Genomic DNA, 19283 nt, shown 5'->3' on the forward strand with positions numbered 1-19283 from the left:
ATTCTGTAATTCCCTCCCTAAGCCACATCTAGGAAAGAACAAAAGTACAGAATGGAAAATGTAAAAAGATATTTTCTACATAGCCAGAGCCTTTCAGTCCCAGTAGTTGCAGACTGTTTAGGTAGTATTTTGTTACTGTGTCTGTGTTATTGTTGCAATTATTGTTGTTGTTGTTGTTGCTGCTGCTGCTGCTGCTGCTCCTGCTGCTGTTCCTGCTGCTGCTGTTGTTGCTGCTCTTCTTGCTGCTGCTGCTGCTGCTGCTGTTGCTCTTCCTGCTGCTGCTGTTGCTGCTGCTCTTCCTGCTGCTGCTCTTCCTGCTGCTGCTGCTGCTGCTGTTGCTGCTGCTCTTCCTGCTGCTGCTGTTGCTCTTCCTGCTGCTGCTGCTGCTGCTGCTCCTGCTGCTGCTGCTGTTGTTCCTGCTGCTGCTGTTCCTGCTGCTGCTGTTCCTCCTGCTGCTGCTGCTGCTGTTGCTGCTGCTGTTCCTGCTGCTGCTGCTGCTGCTGCTGCTGCTGCTGCTGTTCCTCCTGCTGCTGCTGCTGTGATTGGCTGGTTTGGCTTTCCTGGCCGCATTCAGTACCTGCACAGCCACACTTGTTCACGTAGATATATGAGTAACTCTTACTGGTTCCATCAAGGCAATTCAGCTTCACCTCTTTCTTGCTGGTCTGGACCTCCTGGCAGCAGCTACATGTGTGCTCCATTATATTCGCCTCTGCTGAATATCTGTTCAGCATAACACCAATGAAAAGAAACTTTAGACAACAGTGATCACAATTATTGCCTCTTTTCTCAAAATTGTTTATTGCTAGCTTAGCAAGTTGCTGTTTGTGTGTGTGTGTGCACCTGTGTGCAAAGTCCATGATTTCACATAACCTTTTGCCCCAGAAAACACTGCAAATGTGATTTTCACAATATGCCAATGGCCCAGTATCACAAGAAAAATATCTTATATTACCAGGCTACTTAGAACATCAGCCCTATTGTCTGTTGCCTATTACTTCACCCAATGAATATATGAAATAAAGCCACAAAGACAATCAGGAGAGTGATCACTTACACAGAGGATGTACCGCAGGAACCTTCACAGAAAGCTAACTCCACTGGTTCAGAAGATTGGCATGTGCCGGATTTGATGACAGTAGATTTCTTATAAAGTTTGCAAGAAGCTATTAGGAAAAAAAGCACAAATTAGAAATTAGATTGAAATATAATATAAGCATGAAATACATAGCAATGTATATGCCACAGTAGCATTACTCACTTGGTATGGGCTCACAAGTCTGGCAGCATCCATCCTCTGTCTTCCGAATTGTACCCTGTGCAGTATGAAAAACATGGCATAGGTAAGAATTGACAAGCTGTGTTATGCAAGGCACTGTAATGTTTTCTGCATGCACTAGCAGGAATCCACAAAGCAGGTGTGCTGGAGATGGAGAAGCCAAACTTGATGTGGACCAATATCATGTGATATAGCACAGTCATGGCAGGACAACATTGCATATTATGAAACACAGTGGGGCCGACATTCAGACCGCAGGAGGTAGCCGGGCTGCCTCTCGCAGTCGGTGCTAAGCCGGATATTCAATGCTGGGCTGTTTCCGGTGACCGACATTGAATGTACGGGTGTGTTTTGGGTGGTTTAAATTTAACTGGTCAAGCCAATATTCAGCGCTGGTCGGTTAAGTTTAAACAGCCAAAGATATTCCAGCGATTTCGGCAGCCTCATTTGACCCGCCAAACTTAGCCGGTGATGTGCTGAATACCAGCAGGTAGCCAATTATATTGCGCAATATAACTGGCTATCCACTAAGCACTAGCTGACAATATTCAGCAGGAGATAACCAGCTATCTCCTGCTGAACACTGACGGATAACTGGTTAAGAGCCATTCCTGAAAACAAACCAACACAAAGAGGGTCTAAAGTACAAAATAAAGTCCAGAAAACAAAATCATTGTTTCATTGATCAAAGTATTAAGGGACTGTCCTGGTTTCTTATGCACGGAGTGATGATTTTGGGATGTGCAAGGGATTAAGCTTTGCTGCTGCATATTGAAACCATTAGATGTCAGAACACTTTTGACCCCTGACCTGATGCAGGCGCTGTGCACCGAAACACGGAGATTGGTTTTAAATATTGTGGGGGGTGGGGGGATATTCCTAAGAGGGCAATAACTGGTGCTGTTCCCATCTTTCTTCTTTGCAGTGAATCATCGAACTATGCAGAAAATGAGGGGTGCTGTCCACACATCTCTGGAAAGGGCAGATGAGCACAGACTCATTTAGAAATGCAAAGATTTGACTTTGAGAAACAAATGGGCACCTCATTCATAACAATGTTTCCCATCTAGTGCACTGCTGCTAGTCCAGTCACTTAAATTTAAATGATGTTGCATTGGCTCAATGTATTTGGTAGCTTAAGTGAGCCCAGAAACGCAGCCCAATGTGCTCTCTATTTTTCTATAAATGATGAAGGCCACGTGAGAAAAGATCCAGAATGGAACTAATAAAAAACCAATATTCCTCTAGCCAATGTGGATTTTACAGTAATATTCCCCAAGGCCTAAAATGTCAAGTGAAAATTCACTCTTAATGGAGACTCAAGGGATGAGGATGAGTGTGGATCACATGGTTTTCTAATCAAAAGACTGTATGATATAAGGGTAGGGTAAAAGCCTCAGCCAAGGGTAAAAACCTCAGCCCTGGATTAAAGATGAAATGACTCCAAATTATCTGAAACCCTTCACCAATGCAACTGTTTAATAGAATGAAAAATGAAATTCAAAATATATGTTAAAAGGAACATACTGGTATACAGTCTTCAGGCTTAAAGGCTGGACATGCTGTCTTCCAGGTGAGAACAACAAATTGATCCTTGAATTTATTACATTCATAGTAGACACACTTATCCCCAGGTGGGCTCCAGGTCTGTCCAGGCTGAAATTAAGAATTAAACATTTAATGAAAGTCCTTACAAATCCATGCTTAATTTCCATTGGACAAATGGATATCATTATTTAGTAAGAAGCTGACTAATCCTAACTCATATTTTCAATTTATATTCTATCTTTTCTAGCTTATTACTCTAAAGTATGATGTGGCTTGTGATCCACATTGAACCTGGGTTTTACTTTATAAAGGTAGGACATACATTCATAAATTAACCTTGAACAGTGATTGGTAATGACAAGTATATATATAGTCCAACAAGATGTTGAAGAATGGTAAAAAGTTGGTCTGGTTGATCAGTGCTAGTGGTGTGCATCCTGCAGTTTGGTAGATTTCCAGGTCAGGTATCCTGCTTTGCAGGCTGGTTGGGACTGGTGGTGCTCAAGGAAGCAGTCAGAGCCACTGGTGGATGGAGGAAGGGGGAGGCTTAGGTACTGCACAAAGGGAGCACTAGGTGACTGCGTTCAGGAAACATATTAGCTGGGCTCTAAAATAAGCCATGAGCAGGCCCAGATTACCCATAAAGAAGCTGTACCCAGGCCATTTAAATTGCTAACCCCCCAAAAGGCATCTCAGCATGAACAGTTGGTACTGTCATTAATGTCCATTGCAAAGTTATATAGAAGCAGGAAAACTGCATTCAGTTGTTATGCAACAAATTCAGCAGCCTAAGTGGATACATTTATCTATTTAGTGATTAATTACTGCTGCTAAATGGATCATTTTAAGGACACCTCCAGCCCATCCCTAACCCGGCCATTGGAGCCGACTCTGTGGGTGCTGTGGGTGCTTAAGCACCCCCAATATTGGAAAAATTCCTTGCATGTGTCCAGGGAGGGATTATTTCCATTGAGCTTAGCACCCCCAATAATTTTGAAAAGTTGGCTCCCATGAACCCGGCCCACACTTATGCAAATAGCATTGGGCCATTTAGGAGTCCTTTTACTAAGGTGCGCCAAAAATGGCCTGTGCTGGTGTAGGTGCGTGTTTTGGACGCATGCAAGTCCATTTTTCAGCGCGCCTGGAAAAAAGGCCTTTTTTGTGGCTGAAAATGGATGTGCAGCAAAATTAAAACCAGCGCGTGTCCATTTTAGGCCTGAGACCTTACCACCACCCATTGAGTTATTGGTAAGATCTCACGTGCTATCTGGGTGGTAATCATCAGCGCGCGTAAACTGCTGATTGCTGCCGGGTAAGCGTCTCGCAGTAGAAAATAGAAAATATTTTCTACCGTGTGTTTTGGATGTGCGTCAAAAATGGAATTACCACTAGGGTATGAGGTAGCTGGGCAGTAGCTCCAATTTGATGCATGATGGACACGCGTGGAGGGGCATAATTGAACGAAAACATCTATCTCCATGGGCGTTTATCTCCGAGAACGGGTCCGTGAAGGGGCGGACCGAACCGTATTTTCGAAAAAAAATAGACGTCCATGTTTTATTCGACAATTTGTGAGCTGGGCGTTTTTGTTTTTCAGTGATAATGGAAAATGAAAGCGCCCAGCTCAAAAACGAATAAATCCAAGGCATTTGTTCGTGGGAGGGGCCAGGATTCGTAGTGCACTGGTCCCCCTCACATGCCAGGACACCAACCGGGCACCCTAGGGGGCACTTTTACAAAAACAAAAAAAAAGGTAAAAGAGCTCCCAGGTGCATAGCATCCTTCCCTTGTGTGTTGAGCCCCCCAAATCCCCCTCAAAACCCACTGCCCACAAGTCTACACCATTACTATAGCCCTAAGGGGTGAAGGGGGGGCACCTACATGTGGGTACAGTGGGTTTGGGGGGGTTGGACGACTAAGCATTAAGCAGCACAATTGTAACAGGTAGGGGGGGTGGGCCTGGGTCCACCTGCCTGAAGTCCACTGCACCCCCTAACAACTGCTCCAGGGACCTGCATACTGCTGCCAGGGAGGTGGGTATGACATTTGAGGGTGAAAATAAAAAGTTGTGAAACATCATTTTTTGCGGTGGGAGGGGGTTAGTGACCACTGGGGGAGTCAGGGGAGGTCATCCCCGATTCCCTCTGGGGGTAATCTGGTTATTTAGGTCACTTTTTGGGGCCTTATTCGTGGAAAAAACAGGGTCCAGGAAAAGTGCCCTAAATTCTAGCTACAAACGCATACTTTTTTTCCATTATCGGCGAAAGGTGTCCATCTCTCCTCGGCCGATAACCACGCCCCAGTTCCACCTTCGCCATGCCTCCGACACGCCCCCATCAACTTTGTACGCTTCCGCGATGGAGTGCAGTTGAAAACGTCCAAAATCGGCTTTCCATTATACCGATTTATTCGTTTTTGTGAGATAAACGTCCATCTCCCGATTTGGGTCGAAATCTAGGCGTTTTTCTCTTTCAATTATAAGGTGGATAGGCACCTAGGTGCCTTAGTAAAAGGGCCTCTTAGTGATTTAAATGACTCAATACTATCTATATAACTAAAACTTCTCAGGTCAATATTCAATCTGTAGTGGTCAATATTTCTTTAAATGCTGACTACCACAAGCTAAATTAAACCTGGACATTCAATGCCAGGCCCTCTCCAGGAAATGGTGGGCCCAGAAGATGCAGCACCAGCACCTGCATATCTAACCAGACAAAGAGAGGACTGCTTTTTATGTGCCCTATCTGCCCAGCTAGGCATGCAGATACCAGCACTGAATATCACCTGTACCCGCATGTGTTCTGAGTCTGCCCTGTGTCCCCGGACTGTATCAGCGCTGCCTGGATTGTGCCAGATTTAAATGGGCAGGAGTTTCTAATGTCTGCTTAAACCAGGCTGAATATTGACTCTTATATGGTAAAGCAAATTTTGCACTCAAATGTATAATTGCTTTGAGTATCGGTTCACCAGTGGATTTGGCTCATTGACTGCCCCAAACCCATCCTAATTAACTCAAACTAGAGCTGAAAAGAAGTGGTGGAAAGACCTGAATAACTTGAGTGGTGTTGTCCTTTATCTGCATTGCACAAGCCACCTGGACACAATGGCTGCAGCACTCCCCAGGTTCCAGCATAAGCACATAGCCCTGTGGTTGAAAACAAATATATAAGATATATTAAAAAGAGGTAGGCTTGTTCAGGTTTCAGAACTGACACATGCCCTTCTAACATTGTACACTTGTCCTCAGGTTCACCATTCATCTAATCATGATAAGTTGCTACTGAGAAACATACAGGTTTGCAGGTCTTCTCGTCATCATCTGGACATGCTCTTTTCAGGGTGGTAAGAACAAGCTGATCTTCAACTTTCTCACATTCATAGGCAACACACTTATTATTAGGTGGATACCAGACTTCTCCAGGCTGAAATTAAGAAATGAGAGAAAATAAAGGTATATATGACATATGTAAATGCATCTGCCAGACCCAAAATTAACAATTTACATTGCAGACACTACTGGATTTTGTTTATTATACAAGGGATAACATAGAGGGATTTTAGATTAGCACATGTTTTTCAAGTCAAATTGCTTTCAGGTAATGTAGGCATCTTTTTATCTCCTAAGGGCTTACAATCTAAGGGCCCAATATTTGAAATGATTTAACCAGCAGAAGAAACTCTTGTCTGATTAAATTGTGCTGACCAGATCCCCCCTGGATTTTCAGCAGTACATAACCAGATAGTGTTACTGAAATCTGGGGTGGCCACCATGGCACACTATGGGGTAGATTCAGTAAATGGTACCCAAAGCTAGGCTCGCTCGCAAGATCTTCAGTAAGCCAGTATTCTGTAAAAGTCTTTTCATGCAGAGCACCCTTTGCAGAAAACAGACTTGGTGTGGATCTTCCTGCCGCCTAAACTTTGAATATTAATCCCTTGGCTATCACTGTCTATGAACCACTTAGACCAGGGGTGGGCAACATGCAGCCTGCCATTGAATTTTATGTGGCCCCCGAGACCATGGGAAGTATACACAGAAAACATCATTAACCAGAGTTGTGGTGATTTTAAATACTCTATTTTGCAAATATTTTCAGAAGAGCCATTCTAGCAATTTGTTTCCATCATTTTTAGTTACATATTTATTTATTTATTTATTTATCACAGAAGGTCTATGGAGCTCTGGGCATTTCTGGTTTTGACATTGCATAATGTTGTGGCCCGCTAGGGGTAGTACTGATATTCATGTGGCCTTCTGTGTGTAAAGGTTGCCTTCACCTGACTTAGACCTTTCTCTGCAAGGGTGAGGGGGGGGGGGGGGGGTAAAAGCATCTATCCTCTGTCTATTAGGCCAAAGCAGTTTTCTCATATATTCCATACTGCATAAACACACAGAATGGCAGTGACTACATTCCCAGTAGCCATTAATATGGAGGTACCTGGAGCTCTTGTGTGGTATTGTCTGTCGTCTGCATGATACATGCCACCTGTTCACATTTGCCACAGCACTCGCCAGCTACCTTTATGTACTCAAAACCCTGTGATAAAGGAATGAGTAAGACAGTGTCACTGGTCTGCTCAGGTTCCAACAAAGGACACTTCTTCGTTTGAGCTCCATGTCTACTACCCTCCACCATTACAACATTCATTCCAGTATAGTAAATGGATATTATAAAGAACGTACAATGTGGCAGTCCTGTTGGCTAGAGACTGGGCATTTGCTTGTCACAGTTTTTGTCATAAACTGTCCCTTGGTGTATTCACATGTATAATAAGTACAGTTATCTCCAGGTAAGTACCAGATTTCTTCAGGCTGAAATTAATGAAAAATAAAGCATTATATATTTTCTGTGATAAAACATAGAAAACATTGTCCACATAATTTCATTCCTGAAACCTGAAGGTGGGTTTTCTAGTCAATGTTTCCACTTTGCTGCCAATCAGATGAGTACTTAGACCAAAACTCTGCCTTACCTTTTTTTTTTTTTAATTCACCTCACAAATAGAAATGTGTGAATAATTTAGGGGCCCTTTTACAAAGCAGAGGTAGGTCTGCTGTGGGGGTACCATGCAGCAAAACAGCACTACTGCAGGGCGCACCCAGGCACCTTGTGGTAGTTTTGTGCTTGCCACGCGGTGTTTTCTGCACCAGAAAATATTTTCCTATTGTCTAGCATGGGGGCGTGGTGTAGGTGTGCCCAGCGGTAATTGGCCTTCGCCAAATGCTGTCCAATTACCACCAGGTTAGCAAAGTCAAAGTGGAGATGACATGAGGACATGATAAGCTTTCCAAAATATTTATCAAAAAAAGGTTACCATATTCTGAACCTAACATGACCACCAACCTCTGTTCCTTACAATTTCAGGTAACCCAAATTGACGTGAGGTGACACAAAATATATGGTGCACCCGCATTTAAGAACATAAGAAAAGCAATGCTGATTTGGACCTTTATCCATTAAACCCAAAATCCTGCCTCCTAAAGTGGCCAGTCTGATTCGCAAGTACCCAGAATATCCCAGAAAGCAATCTAGCTTTTCATAGCTCATTTCAAGGAATAAGCAATTGCTTTTCTCAAATCTAAACTTCTTTTGAACTCTGCTGTATTAGGTCACCTTGACCACATCCTTTGCCAACAGATTCTACAACTTAATTATGTGAGTTGCTAGATTCCTGTTACAGCACTATATACACAGGATCAGTGCCACCGTTATGTTTAGAAACTCTTTTAACTTAGTAGGTTCATGTCTAGATGTGCTGTTTTGATGTATCTTTTTGTTTCTTAACTTATTAGAATGTTTCTTCATTGTATGAGAATTATAGGCCATAGAGTACCTGGAGCACTTTATCGTTCTCATTCTCCATTTTCACTATACAAGCCACCTGGACACATTCTCCACAGCACTGGTCAGCTTTTTTAGTATATTCAAAACCCTGTGGATAAACAATAAAAAAAAACGTGTTGTGTTGTCTGCACTGTAATAATATTCATCTGGCTTTGTGTTTTGCATAATGAGAAATTTGTAAAGAAAAGCTCAAGGAGAAACTCACTGGTTGACATTTGGTGTTACAGCTAATGGGTTGACAATCCACATGGTGTAATTTGGTTTTTGGATCTATTTCTAAAGTACATTCACACTCTTCGCAGCTTCCTTTTGTTACAGGAATGGATGTTCCAGGCTGTCGGAAATCAAAAAAAGAATGATCACTGTTGAAACATTGCTTTGTGTTGAGTTGGGTGATCTTGATACACAGGCTCATATAGATACAGGCATAGGGTAGTTCAGAAAAAGTGCAGAGGAAATATAGAGGCAGCACGATATGTATGTAGCAGAAACAATCTAAGCCATTGTACAGTGGTAGACCTGCTTTGTTATGTCATCAAAAAATTTCTTCACGGAACAAGACTGCTAGTCATCATGACTTACTAACTGCTTGGTTCTCTGTGGTCAGCAGAGAATCAATTATTATCTGTTACTTCCTTTCATATGGTGAGACTAATTAGTTACAGAGCTTCTATCTTTTTTTATAGCAGATGCTTTGTTTTGGAATTCCCTACCTCTAGAGTTGAGGGAGAATCTCCTTACTATGTTTTAGGAAACATCTTAAGGCTTCTCTGTTTATGTAGGCATTTGAGTGAAGGAGAGAATTGGGGGAGGGGGTGACAGTGGGAGATGGTGCTGTGATTTTATTTTTGTTTGTTATAACTGAGTTGGAGTTTTTGTTTTATGTTGTTTGTGTGAGAGATCATGGCACTCATTTTTGAAGCAAATGGACACCTCAAAATGGCCAAAAAGAGATCCATCTGCCAAAACTGTCCAAATCCCAATTCTCAAAAGTAAAAAAAAAAAGAAGGTTCGTCACTGCAGTATGCCCATATTTCAAGGGGATGTGTTGTGGGCATGTTTTGGGCCAGATTAGGAGGACCCAAAATCAGGACGTCCAACAGAGATTTTCAAAATGGAAGAAATGTCCAAGTCTAAAAAGAAGGATGTCTCTTTGTAGACCTACTTCAGTCAAGACTATAGGGCTGGCATTAGGAGTTGGCAAACAGGGCAATTGCTCTGGGCTCCCATGTGACTGGAGGCTCCAAAACTGCCTGAAGTTGAAAGAGGGACAATCTGGAAGCAAATTTTGGGTGCCCCCTCCCTAGCATCTGCCCTAGCCCCCCTCATGTCTAGCACCGGCCCTGCATGAGTAAGTTACAAAAAGGGTGCTCTGAATGAGCAGCTGGCTACAGGAGGGATTAAGGCATGGCACCTCCTTAATCCTCCAGTGGTTGCTGAGCTTCTCCCACTCCCCTGAAAGTGAAGCCAGAAAGGGATATCAGGCTCTTTGACAACATCAGGTAACATGGACAGTCTAAACACAGCAGCAAGCAGGTCTTAGAAGTAGCCTCATGGTTAGTGCAATTGACTGTAAACCCAGGTTTAATTCGCACTGTTACTGTACTTTTTTTTTTTAATTGTGAGTGCTTCGGAAACAAGAAAATATCCACTGTAAATATAGGAGATACCTGAAAGCCTGAATGCTAATGAAGTGGTATACTGTCTAATACAGTAGCTGTTTTCCTGTTCCTAGAGAGCTGACAATCACAGTAAAAAAGAGTTACAGTGGGATTTGACCCTAGGTTCCGTTGTTTAGAGTCCACTGCCCCTCTGCTCTGCATGAAGGTGTGTATGGTGATTTTCGACAAATTCTGCAATATAGCCATTGATGGCCCTTGTCTTATGCCGTTCATAATTTGGATGTGTCAATTTGTACAATGGGTGATTCTTTTGGACATTCTCCAGCACACAGACATCCTCCACTGCATGCAATCTATCTCATGAATACTCTTTGTGAATATTATGAAAACCTGACTGGCTGGGGGGCCTCCAGGACCAGGTTTGGGAACCAATGCTGTAAATGATATGGTGTGATATGGTTTGGCCCTTTCCTATGGTTAGTTGGCTTGTGCTGGCTTTTCCTTGCATGTACACCATGCCAGATGAGTGATATTTGGGGAAATTGCTTATAAAATTTGAAAAATAACTATCACCTCTCTGCCTTTATAAAACCATCTATTTGAAACTACCTATGGACAAGTTACACCTGCTCTGACGCAGAAGTCACTTTGTATGTATACAAGCTCATAAGCTTGTATTTTATATTATACATACACCTCATGACTAAGAATATCAATACGCATATCACATCAAAAATAGGTGCAATGTATTCTGAGTCTACTTTTATGTTGTACATGCTGGTGCAATTTATAACAAGCTGATATTTACCTTTGGCAATCAGTATGCTTTTTTAAATACTGGTCGTTGTGACTATAAAAAACCCAGCTATTCAGTTTTGATATCTGGATACTAATCAGTGTTGAATATTCATATTCAGAGGTGACAGTGCCGCTATCTGGGTATTCAAATCTCTATCCAGATAGGTAACTGAATAAAGCTAGGACAACCTGTTTGCACACTTTACCCAGAGATAAATGCAGTTAGCAGACTCAAGGGTGTAGTTATCAACGTGGGCTACCACTAAGATGTGTTATTTTACCACTAAACTCCTGTGCCATTTTATGCAATGAGACCTAATTGCTAATAACCTGGGTCAACAATAAAATAACATGTCTTAATGGTAGCTTATATTGATAATTTCCCTCCTTAATTAAAGAAAAAAAGAAATATCTCTAGAAATTGAAATCACTGTTGTATGTAATAAAGGTGAGTCAAGTATGGGGCAGTCAAACCATTGTGACATCACTGATGAGGTTGGCTCTTAGGCATTGGTGGAATGAGGCATTATTACATCAAAATATCAGCACTGGTTACAAGAGGCTGAAACTCTTCACACTAAGGGGGGGGGGGGGGGGGGGGGAATTATCAATGTGGACTACCATTAAGACATGTTATTTTCCCATTTTATGCAATGAGACCCAGTTACTGATAAGTGGGGTTAACAGTAAAATAACACCTTAACGGTAGCCCACATGGACAACTTCCTTCCTCAGTATTGCACTAACCAGATAACTTCTGGATCTGTCTTTGCTCTGTACCTAGATCCCCATAGTGACACTATCGCATGCAAATCTATCTCATGCATATTCATTAGGGACATCCTGAAAATCAGTCCTTGAGAGCTGGAAGATATAAGGTGTTTTTCTCTCTAGGGTGTACATTCCTTCTATCTTTGTTGGGTAAACTGAATGGACAATTCTTTTTTCTGCCATTGTTTACTATGTTACTTTCTACTATCATCAGCACTAAGAAATAAATTCTGGTTACCAGGAGTAGACTGCTGAAAAGCACCATTATTGATCATGGCAATGCAGCATATTTTCTTGTACTTGGCAATGGCAGGAGGTGAGGAAGGGGTTCTGGGTAGGTAGAAGGAATACGGTAAAGAAAGCTTCTAGCAGTAGAATAGGAAACTGATTTTGATCTCTGTTTATGTACTACTGTGTATATACTGTCTCTGTGTACTATTGTGTATGCACCAGAAACCAGAGGCTACCTACTTCTTTACCTACCCAACTGCAGAAACATAATCTATAAAACCATCTACACAGCAGGATTTAGCTATCCGGGCTCCAAATGGTGGAACTCAATACCAAAAGCCACAAGAAGCATCACAAACTATCTTCTATTCAGGATAGGAAGGAAAACCTACCTCTTCAAAAAATTCTATAGCTAACTACATAAGATACTAATGTCTTGTCACACCCCTACAAATCTACCTCATCAAAACTCTTCAGACAACCACACAAACCATCATCATACCTATATCAATGTCCCATCCCTATCAACATCCCACCTCTACAAAACACCTCATCAATACCTTCAGATGACTACATAAATCAACATCCCACCTCTACAAATCACCTCATCAATACCCTTCAGATGACTACATAAATCATCGTCCTACCTCCTCAAAACTACCTTTCCAAAAATTCTACATACAAAAACAGGCTACCTCTCCGAAAATTCTATAGACAAATATATAGACTATCAATGTACTTTTCATGTAATAATGGACATACTATTATAATTCTCACCTAATAATGTAAATTGAAAGCCACTTTGAACCGAAATTTGTTTTTGGATAACAGTGGGATACAAGAATGCATAAATAAATAAAATAAAATAAATACCTGATAAACTGTGTGCTGGTATACACAAACATCAGTTGGTTCTGTTGAGAAAAAAATATGAATGTAAAAGAGGAAATTCTTCCAATGTAGAACAATGCGGAAACTTCATATTTCTCTGCTACTCTCTTATTATATATGCATGGTATTATTGTTGTGACCATTTTGGTGATTATATAATACCCTAAAACAGGGAAATTTATAACAGTTTATGTTCAGATGCAGTATTTATGAGTAATCATAGTCCAAGTGAGGACATATATGATCTTATGATACATACATATGAACAAAGATATACAGTCAATTTCAAAAGACCTTTAACTTATAGTGTGGGGATCAACCTAATTAAGAGTCCAAAATCTATCCCAAACACTCTTAAATTTCCTAAATTTGTGCATCATATCCGTAACAGCAAAACTTCTTTTGTAATGATTGCACAACTTCCTTGGACGGGGATCATCAGAGTATTTCATCAACTCCACCATCTGTGGAAACCCCCAATTTTATAGTAGTGACAATCACTTCTTCATTGATCAACCCGTTTCTTTTCAATGTTGGCTCGTTATTAAATCTTAAGGAGCAGAGATGGATATTTAAATTACACACATTGCAACCTCAAGGATTGAATTTAGAGGTAGATTGGTGGTCTCTCATCTGATTGGTGGGGGTATGAGATACGTTGTCCTATGGGATCTCGAGCTTACAATCAGCTGTAGCTTATTTAAATGATTATATCGGCGTAGTACGCCGCAGCCATTTTTTTCTCTGTTTGCTGGAGCGACTTCAGTGATGGTATGATCATAGCATAACAGATTATTTTGAAAGAATGGGGAATAGTGTATGTATAATTGTAAAGCTAATTTATTCTTCTCCTCAGCATGCCTCTTCCCTGAAGAAGATTTTCGAAACCTGGCCATGTTGGTTGAGGTTTGGTTTGGGAGAAACATCGCTGCTGCAAATTAATCAAAAAGCTAAGTAGTATAACTTATTAGATGAAGTTGGATTATTGTTTTAAGAAGAAAAAGGAAATCATGAACTATGTTGTGCTGTTCATAAAATATCGAAGATAATATGTTTGAAAATGAACTGCACTATTTATAGAAAATCAAAGAAAATTAATATGAAAAAAGAGTGTTAAAATTGAAAAGAAACGGGTCCAACAAAGATATACAGTGGAACCTGTCATGAGGGTACCACAAGCACAAGTCCTATCCCATAAATATATGTTGTGCACCCTGTTATATTCCTATTATCCATATAGTCATGATACTAGACAACCATTAGGTATGTTCCATATTATAAAAACACAAGCAATATAGATCCATCATGGGATTATTAATGTATTTCTATATTTTCATTGCAATAAAGTTAAGCAAAAGAGTATCGTCACCTCATGCCTATGTCTTCCACATGTTTCATATTTGATTTCTTGAACATACTTCACTCATCATCCTTGTATGCACATATGGTACCAACTATTATGATTTGGTAACACACCACTTCATGTGTACTGAGATCCTTTCCTAACTCACTTACATTTATCTATATATGTGATATGATTGGGGGCCAAAATGGAGTCTGTCTGTCACTTTTGGGATGGGTGCATAAGTGTGTGTTAGTGCCCATGTGCACCCCTCCAACAAGGGACACACACATGGGAAAGGTACTAGAAATTGGAGTGCTGGGGGCAGCAGGTAAGTGACAACAGTTGCAGGAGTCATGGTGGGGAGGGCTGAGAGAGGCAGTACTGTGGGAGAAGGGGAGAGAGAGAGAGAGTCCCTTGAGGGAAGGAAGGGAGGGAGGGAGAGATTCTCTTTAGGGGAGGGAAAGGAGGAATGATATTGCCTTGGTGTAGTGTGGGGAGGGAAGTGAGAGAGTGGGATTTGGGAGGGAAAAGGAATGGGGGGGAAGAGGGAGAGAGAGAGAGAGACTTCCTTGGAGGAAAAAGGAAGAGAGAGAAAGCAAGTGGGGAAGGGGTGAAAGAAAACAGGCTGACTTTGGCAGAAAAAGTTGGGATAGAGTTCCTGGGTTGAGTTGGGTAATAGGTGACTGCTGGGGCCTCCACAAATGTTTTGCAGGTGTCCTCTTGTTCTAATGTATTTTGGTATATGAAGTTTCATTATAGCTTAAATTGCAGTATATAGAGATCTTGAATAATATATGCAATTTTCAAAGTGGTTTGTACACATAAAACATTGCTCTCCTTTACATTTTTTTTCTCGAGGCATGTTTAGGTCAGAGGAGGGAAAGTACACACATACGTAAGAGTTTCAAATCTTTCACATGCTTTTGCAGCAAAAACCTATCTTCAGGAAAAACATGCCCTTGACACACCCCCTTGAGATTTGGACACACTGCAAATGAACAGTATAGAAAAACATCTGAAAAATAGTTTTCAAAAATACTGATTTAGACATTTTTGTGAAAAAAAAAACACGTCCAAATGCTGCTTTATACCACTTTTTAGATGTTTTTCTCTTTCGAAAACGAGCCCCATAATATACCGCTTAACTTATAAAGATCAAAGTGGTAATCAGTCGATCCCAATGGACTGCTACACCATTTAAATGGGCATTGATACAGAAAATCTTCACAAACTTATTGCTATTTTGTCTGTGTACAGTAATATCAATATTGGTATTCGATCAAGATACTGCTGTACTGCATGCCTTGCTGCACAAATCTCTTTCATTCATTGATAATCCAGCAACCCTCAAATACAACCCAGGACTTACTGCAGTGGTAACTAGGACAGCAGTCTCCTTCAGAAATGATGGAAGTTTTCTCGAATCCTTGTTCACAGGTCTTTACATCAGGTGGGCAATGGCTGATGTTGCATTCTGTATAATATAGAATAAGGATAAGAAAATGGTAACAGGATCATTATACAAAGGAGTAAAAGACAACACAGGGTGGTGGAGTAGCCTAATGAGAGCAGTGGGCTAAGAACCTGGGAAGCCAGGCTCAAATCCCACCATGATCTTTAGCAAATCACTTAAACCTCTATTGGCTCAAGTACAAATTTTAGGGGTACAGATTCAAAATGATTTAAACCAGGCAGGAGAGTCTCCTACTTAGTCAGGGCCAGCTCAAGGGACTGTGGTGCTCTGAGCCAACTTTTGCTTTGGCGCCCCTTCCCTCCTCCTTGAAATCTGGTATCTCTCCCTCCAATCCCCCCCTCCCCCCATGCATGTGATCCAGTATCTTCCCCTCTATCTCAAGTCCCCTCTCCTGCTGGACCAGGAGAGGCACTGGCTCAGGGCACTGGTGATAATCTCATTCTGGCACTGGTGATAATCCCATTACACAATCCCATTCTGGCATATATCCCTATAGGAGTTTGAAGGTAGACCAGACTGCGAATTTGGCACCTATATCACCGTTATCCTGAGCCAGTGCCTCACCTGGTCCATAGGTTGAGCTGGCCCTTTGCCTAGTTAAATAACCTTGGCTAAGGCTGCTGTTGATATTCATAGGCAGTTAACCAAAGAATGCCACTGAATACTAGCTGTGATCACTGAGGGTAGAGCAAGGACTTACCCATTTGGCAGCAATTTTCAGTCCACTAACTAGGTAAGTGTCTGGATAAAGCTAAGACAACTGTATCTGGACACCAGTCTGAATATCAGCTGGCACTTGATGGCTGCACATTACCCAGATATTCAATGCCGGTGCCTGGCATTAAGTATCAGAGTTTAATTCAGCCAGCTTTAAAACCGCTGATCACCACAAGCTGACTACTGGAGATAGATTATTAGCCCTCTGGGGACAGGGAAATATCTATTGTGAATGAATGTAAGTTGTCTTAAGCTACAATTGAAATCAGTGTGGACTAACAATTATCCCAAGGTACTTCCTAGTTCTATAATATCTCCTAATTTAACAACGTAATAGCTTAATATATTCTAATACCAAGATAAAATAGCCTTTAAAAACTCTTTACAACTTCTAGAATTTTATGGACCATAGTGTAACTTTAGTTGTTTTCACTTTTGCCTATGTGTGACAGGGCTGAAAACTTCAGAAGCCCATCAACCCAGGCTTATAAAAATTATCCCTGAAGTCATATAGTAGATCTTAGAACCATCATCGCAATCCAATATTTTTCTTCAATGAAAGACCTTCGAGCTACTTACGGCACACTGTCTTGAGACAACATGGGTTTTCCGGTGTCAGCACCTGGACGTCTACAAACCCTTCCTTGGTGCATGTAACTGGCCCTGGCTCTGGACACTGCATTGCCTGGCAGTGCACTGTCACTGTGTTCTCATCACATGTGCACTGTTGGCAGTTGCTTGTCCAGGACTCTCCAGGCTATAAGATAATAACAGGAAATAATTCAGTAAGCTGTTAGCTCAAATGAGTCATGATGACACAGTCTACTGCGATTTCAAGGCAAATGATGCTGAGAATGATAGTCAAGGTCTTCACTCTTTACAGTGTGCCCTTTTGGGACAATCTTCACCAAACAACACCTTAACGATTTAAAATATTTGGGTAGATATCACTATTAGATGTCTTTTTTTGGCCATATTAGTAGCTAGGGATAGCACATCTTTTAAAGGAAACTGCCTAATAAGTGTAGCAATACAAATGGATAGTCCAATGTGGCAAACTGACTCATGAACCAGTGTGGACGACTGGATCAGCATGGCATGTTGTATACTTTGCAGTGGGAGTCAAGTATACTTACACTATACTAAGCTATTTGCTACACAAGTGTGTATTATTCTGAAAAGCAGACGGAAAAATGTCTTCCATTCGAAATATTTACCAGTTTAGGCATTCCATCTGGTCCCACGCAAGCTAGAAGGAAAATAAAATGCATTATTCAACAATATACTACGGCAATTGTTCTGAACATGGTCACAGATCAGTAATCTCTTGAGTTTAGAATTTCAGATGGACATATCTAATGACTGTTTCATAGCAAGCTGTGGAATATGCTATCTTACCATCTGCAAAGCTTCCGGGTGTTTTTTAATTGGTTATAAGTCTTGGATACCATGTTGAGGATATGCCACCTTTTCTTTACTTGAGACATTGTGTTCCATAGGAAATGGATTAGATTTGGATTTAATTACTTGCCTTTCCAAACCTGTGCTCAAGGCAAGTACGTTTCATATACTACAGTTAATTCTCTGCCCTCAAGGGCTGGCAAACAAAGATCTCTGCTTCTTGCACATCAATATATATAAATGGCGAGTGTCGTACTCACTCGCAAATGCGCAGTAGAGACCCTCTCTGCCCCGCCCCCGCGTCAATACATGATGACGAGGGCGGAACAGAGAGGGTCTCTACTGCGCATTTGCGAGGGACACCGCCGTCGCTAACGCTCCCCCCACCCGGAGTCGCCGCCGCCACCCACCTTCCACCCGGTCGGGCACTCGATCCGCTACTGAAACAGCGAGGGCACGCAGCACACAGCTCTGCTGAGCTGCCGTCGGCCTTCCTTCTTCTTCTCTGCCTGTGTCCCGCCCTCGACGACGTTACGTCACACGAGGGCGGGACACAGGCAGAGAAGAAGGAAGGCCACGGCAGCTCAGCAGTAGAGCTGTTTGCTGCGTGCCCTCGCTGTTTCAATAGCGGAACGAGGGCCCGACCGGGTGGAAGGTGGGTGGTGATGGCTCCGGGGGGGGGGGGGGGGGGAAGAACTCGGAGGGGGAGCGGCAGCGGGGTGGGGGGGCCTTTCAACCCCCCCCCCCTATACTAGCCCATTTTTACGGGCTGAACGGCTAGTAAGTTTAATAAAGCATCTCAGTCCTAACCTATTGATGGACAAATATAGCAGAGATCTTTATTTGTCCATCAATAGGTTAGGACTGAGATGCTTTATTAAACTTTTGTGCAAGAAGCATATAGAACTTGGTTAAATATAATGGGGCCAATATTGAGACCACGGGAGGGAGCCCAGCTAACTCCTGCGGTTGGCGGCGAACCCGGGAACTCAATGCCGGGGCTGTATTTCTCAATCAGCTTTGAATTTCTGGGGGGTTTTTTGGCCACTAAAACATAGACAGTTAAGCTAATATTCATAAGCTGACCAGCTAAGTTATAGTGGCCAAAGATAGACCTGCTATTTACATGGGCCTATCTGGCTGATAAATTTAGCCAGTCAGCCAATGAATATTGGCACTAACTGGCTATGCCATGCAACATAGCCGGTGACTGGGCTAGCTACTAAGTGGTAAAATTCAGCCAAGATAGCTGGCTATCTCATGATGAATATTAGTGCATAGCCGGCTATCTCACCTGAATAGCAATGCTTAGCCAGCTTTAGGCTATTTAACCAGCCAGGAGCCATTCCTGTCCAGTTAA

General features: G+C 42.0%; 1 protein-coding gene across 1 annotated transcript in view; it reads right to left on the reverse strand.

Annotated features, from left to right (window-relative positions):
* Window positions 1-449: 449 nt before the first annotated feature.
* The window catches only part of MUC5AC (mucin 5AC, oligomeric mucus/gel-forming), a gene marked incomplete at its 3' end in the record, with an annotated part of 113041 nt that continues 94207 nt past the window's right edge, over window positions 450-19283 (reverse strand). Inside the window, exons 40-53 of the mRNA XM_030201245.1 lie at window positions 17740-17771; window positions 17102-17279; window positions 15701-15805; window positions 12969-13009; window positions 8879-9007; window positions 8663-8761; window positions 7512-7640; window positions 7267-7365; window positions 6121-6249; window positions 5874-5972; window positions 2807-2935; window positions 1262-1316; window positions 1058-1166; window positions 450-723 (exon numbers count right to left, since the gene is read on the reverse strand). Of these exons, the coding sequence (XP_030057105.1) occupies window positions 450-723; window positions 1058-1166; window positions 1262-1316; window positions 2807-2935; window positions 5874-5972; window positions 6121-6249; window positions 7267-7365; window positions 7512-7640; window positions 8663-8761; window positions 8879-9007; window positions 12969-13009; window positions 15701-15805; window positions 17102-17279; window positions 17740-17771 (1607 nt within the window). The remainder of the gene's footprint in view (window positions 724-1057; window positions 1167-1261; window positions 1317-2806; window positions 2936-5873; window positions 5973-6120; window positions 6250-7266; window positions 7366-7511; window positions 7641-8662; window positions 8762-8878; window positions 9008-12968; window positions 13010-15700; window positions 15806-17101; window positions 17280-17739; window positions 17772-19283) is intronic.

The sequence above is a fragment of the Microcaecilia unicolor genome, chromosome 4 (genome assembly GCF_901765095.1).
Source record: "Microcaecilia unicolor chromosome 4, aMicUni1.1, whole genome shotgun sequence".
NCBI lineage: Eukaryota > Metazoa > Chordata > Amphibia > Gymnophiona > Siphonopidae > Microcaecilia > Microcaecilia unicolor.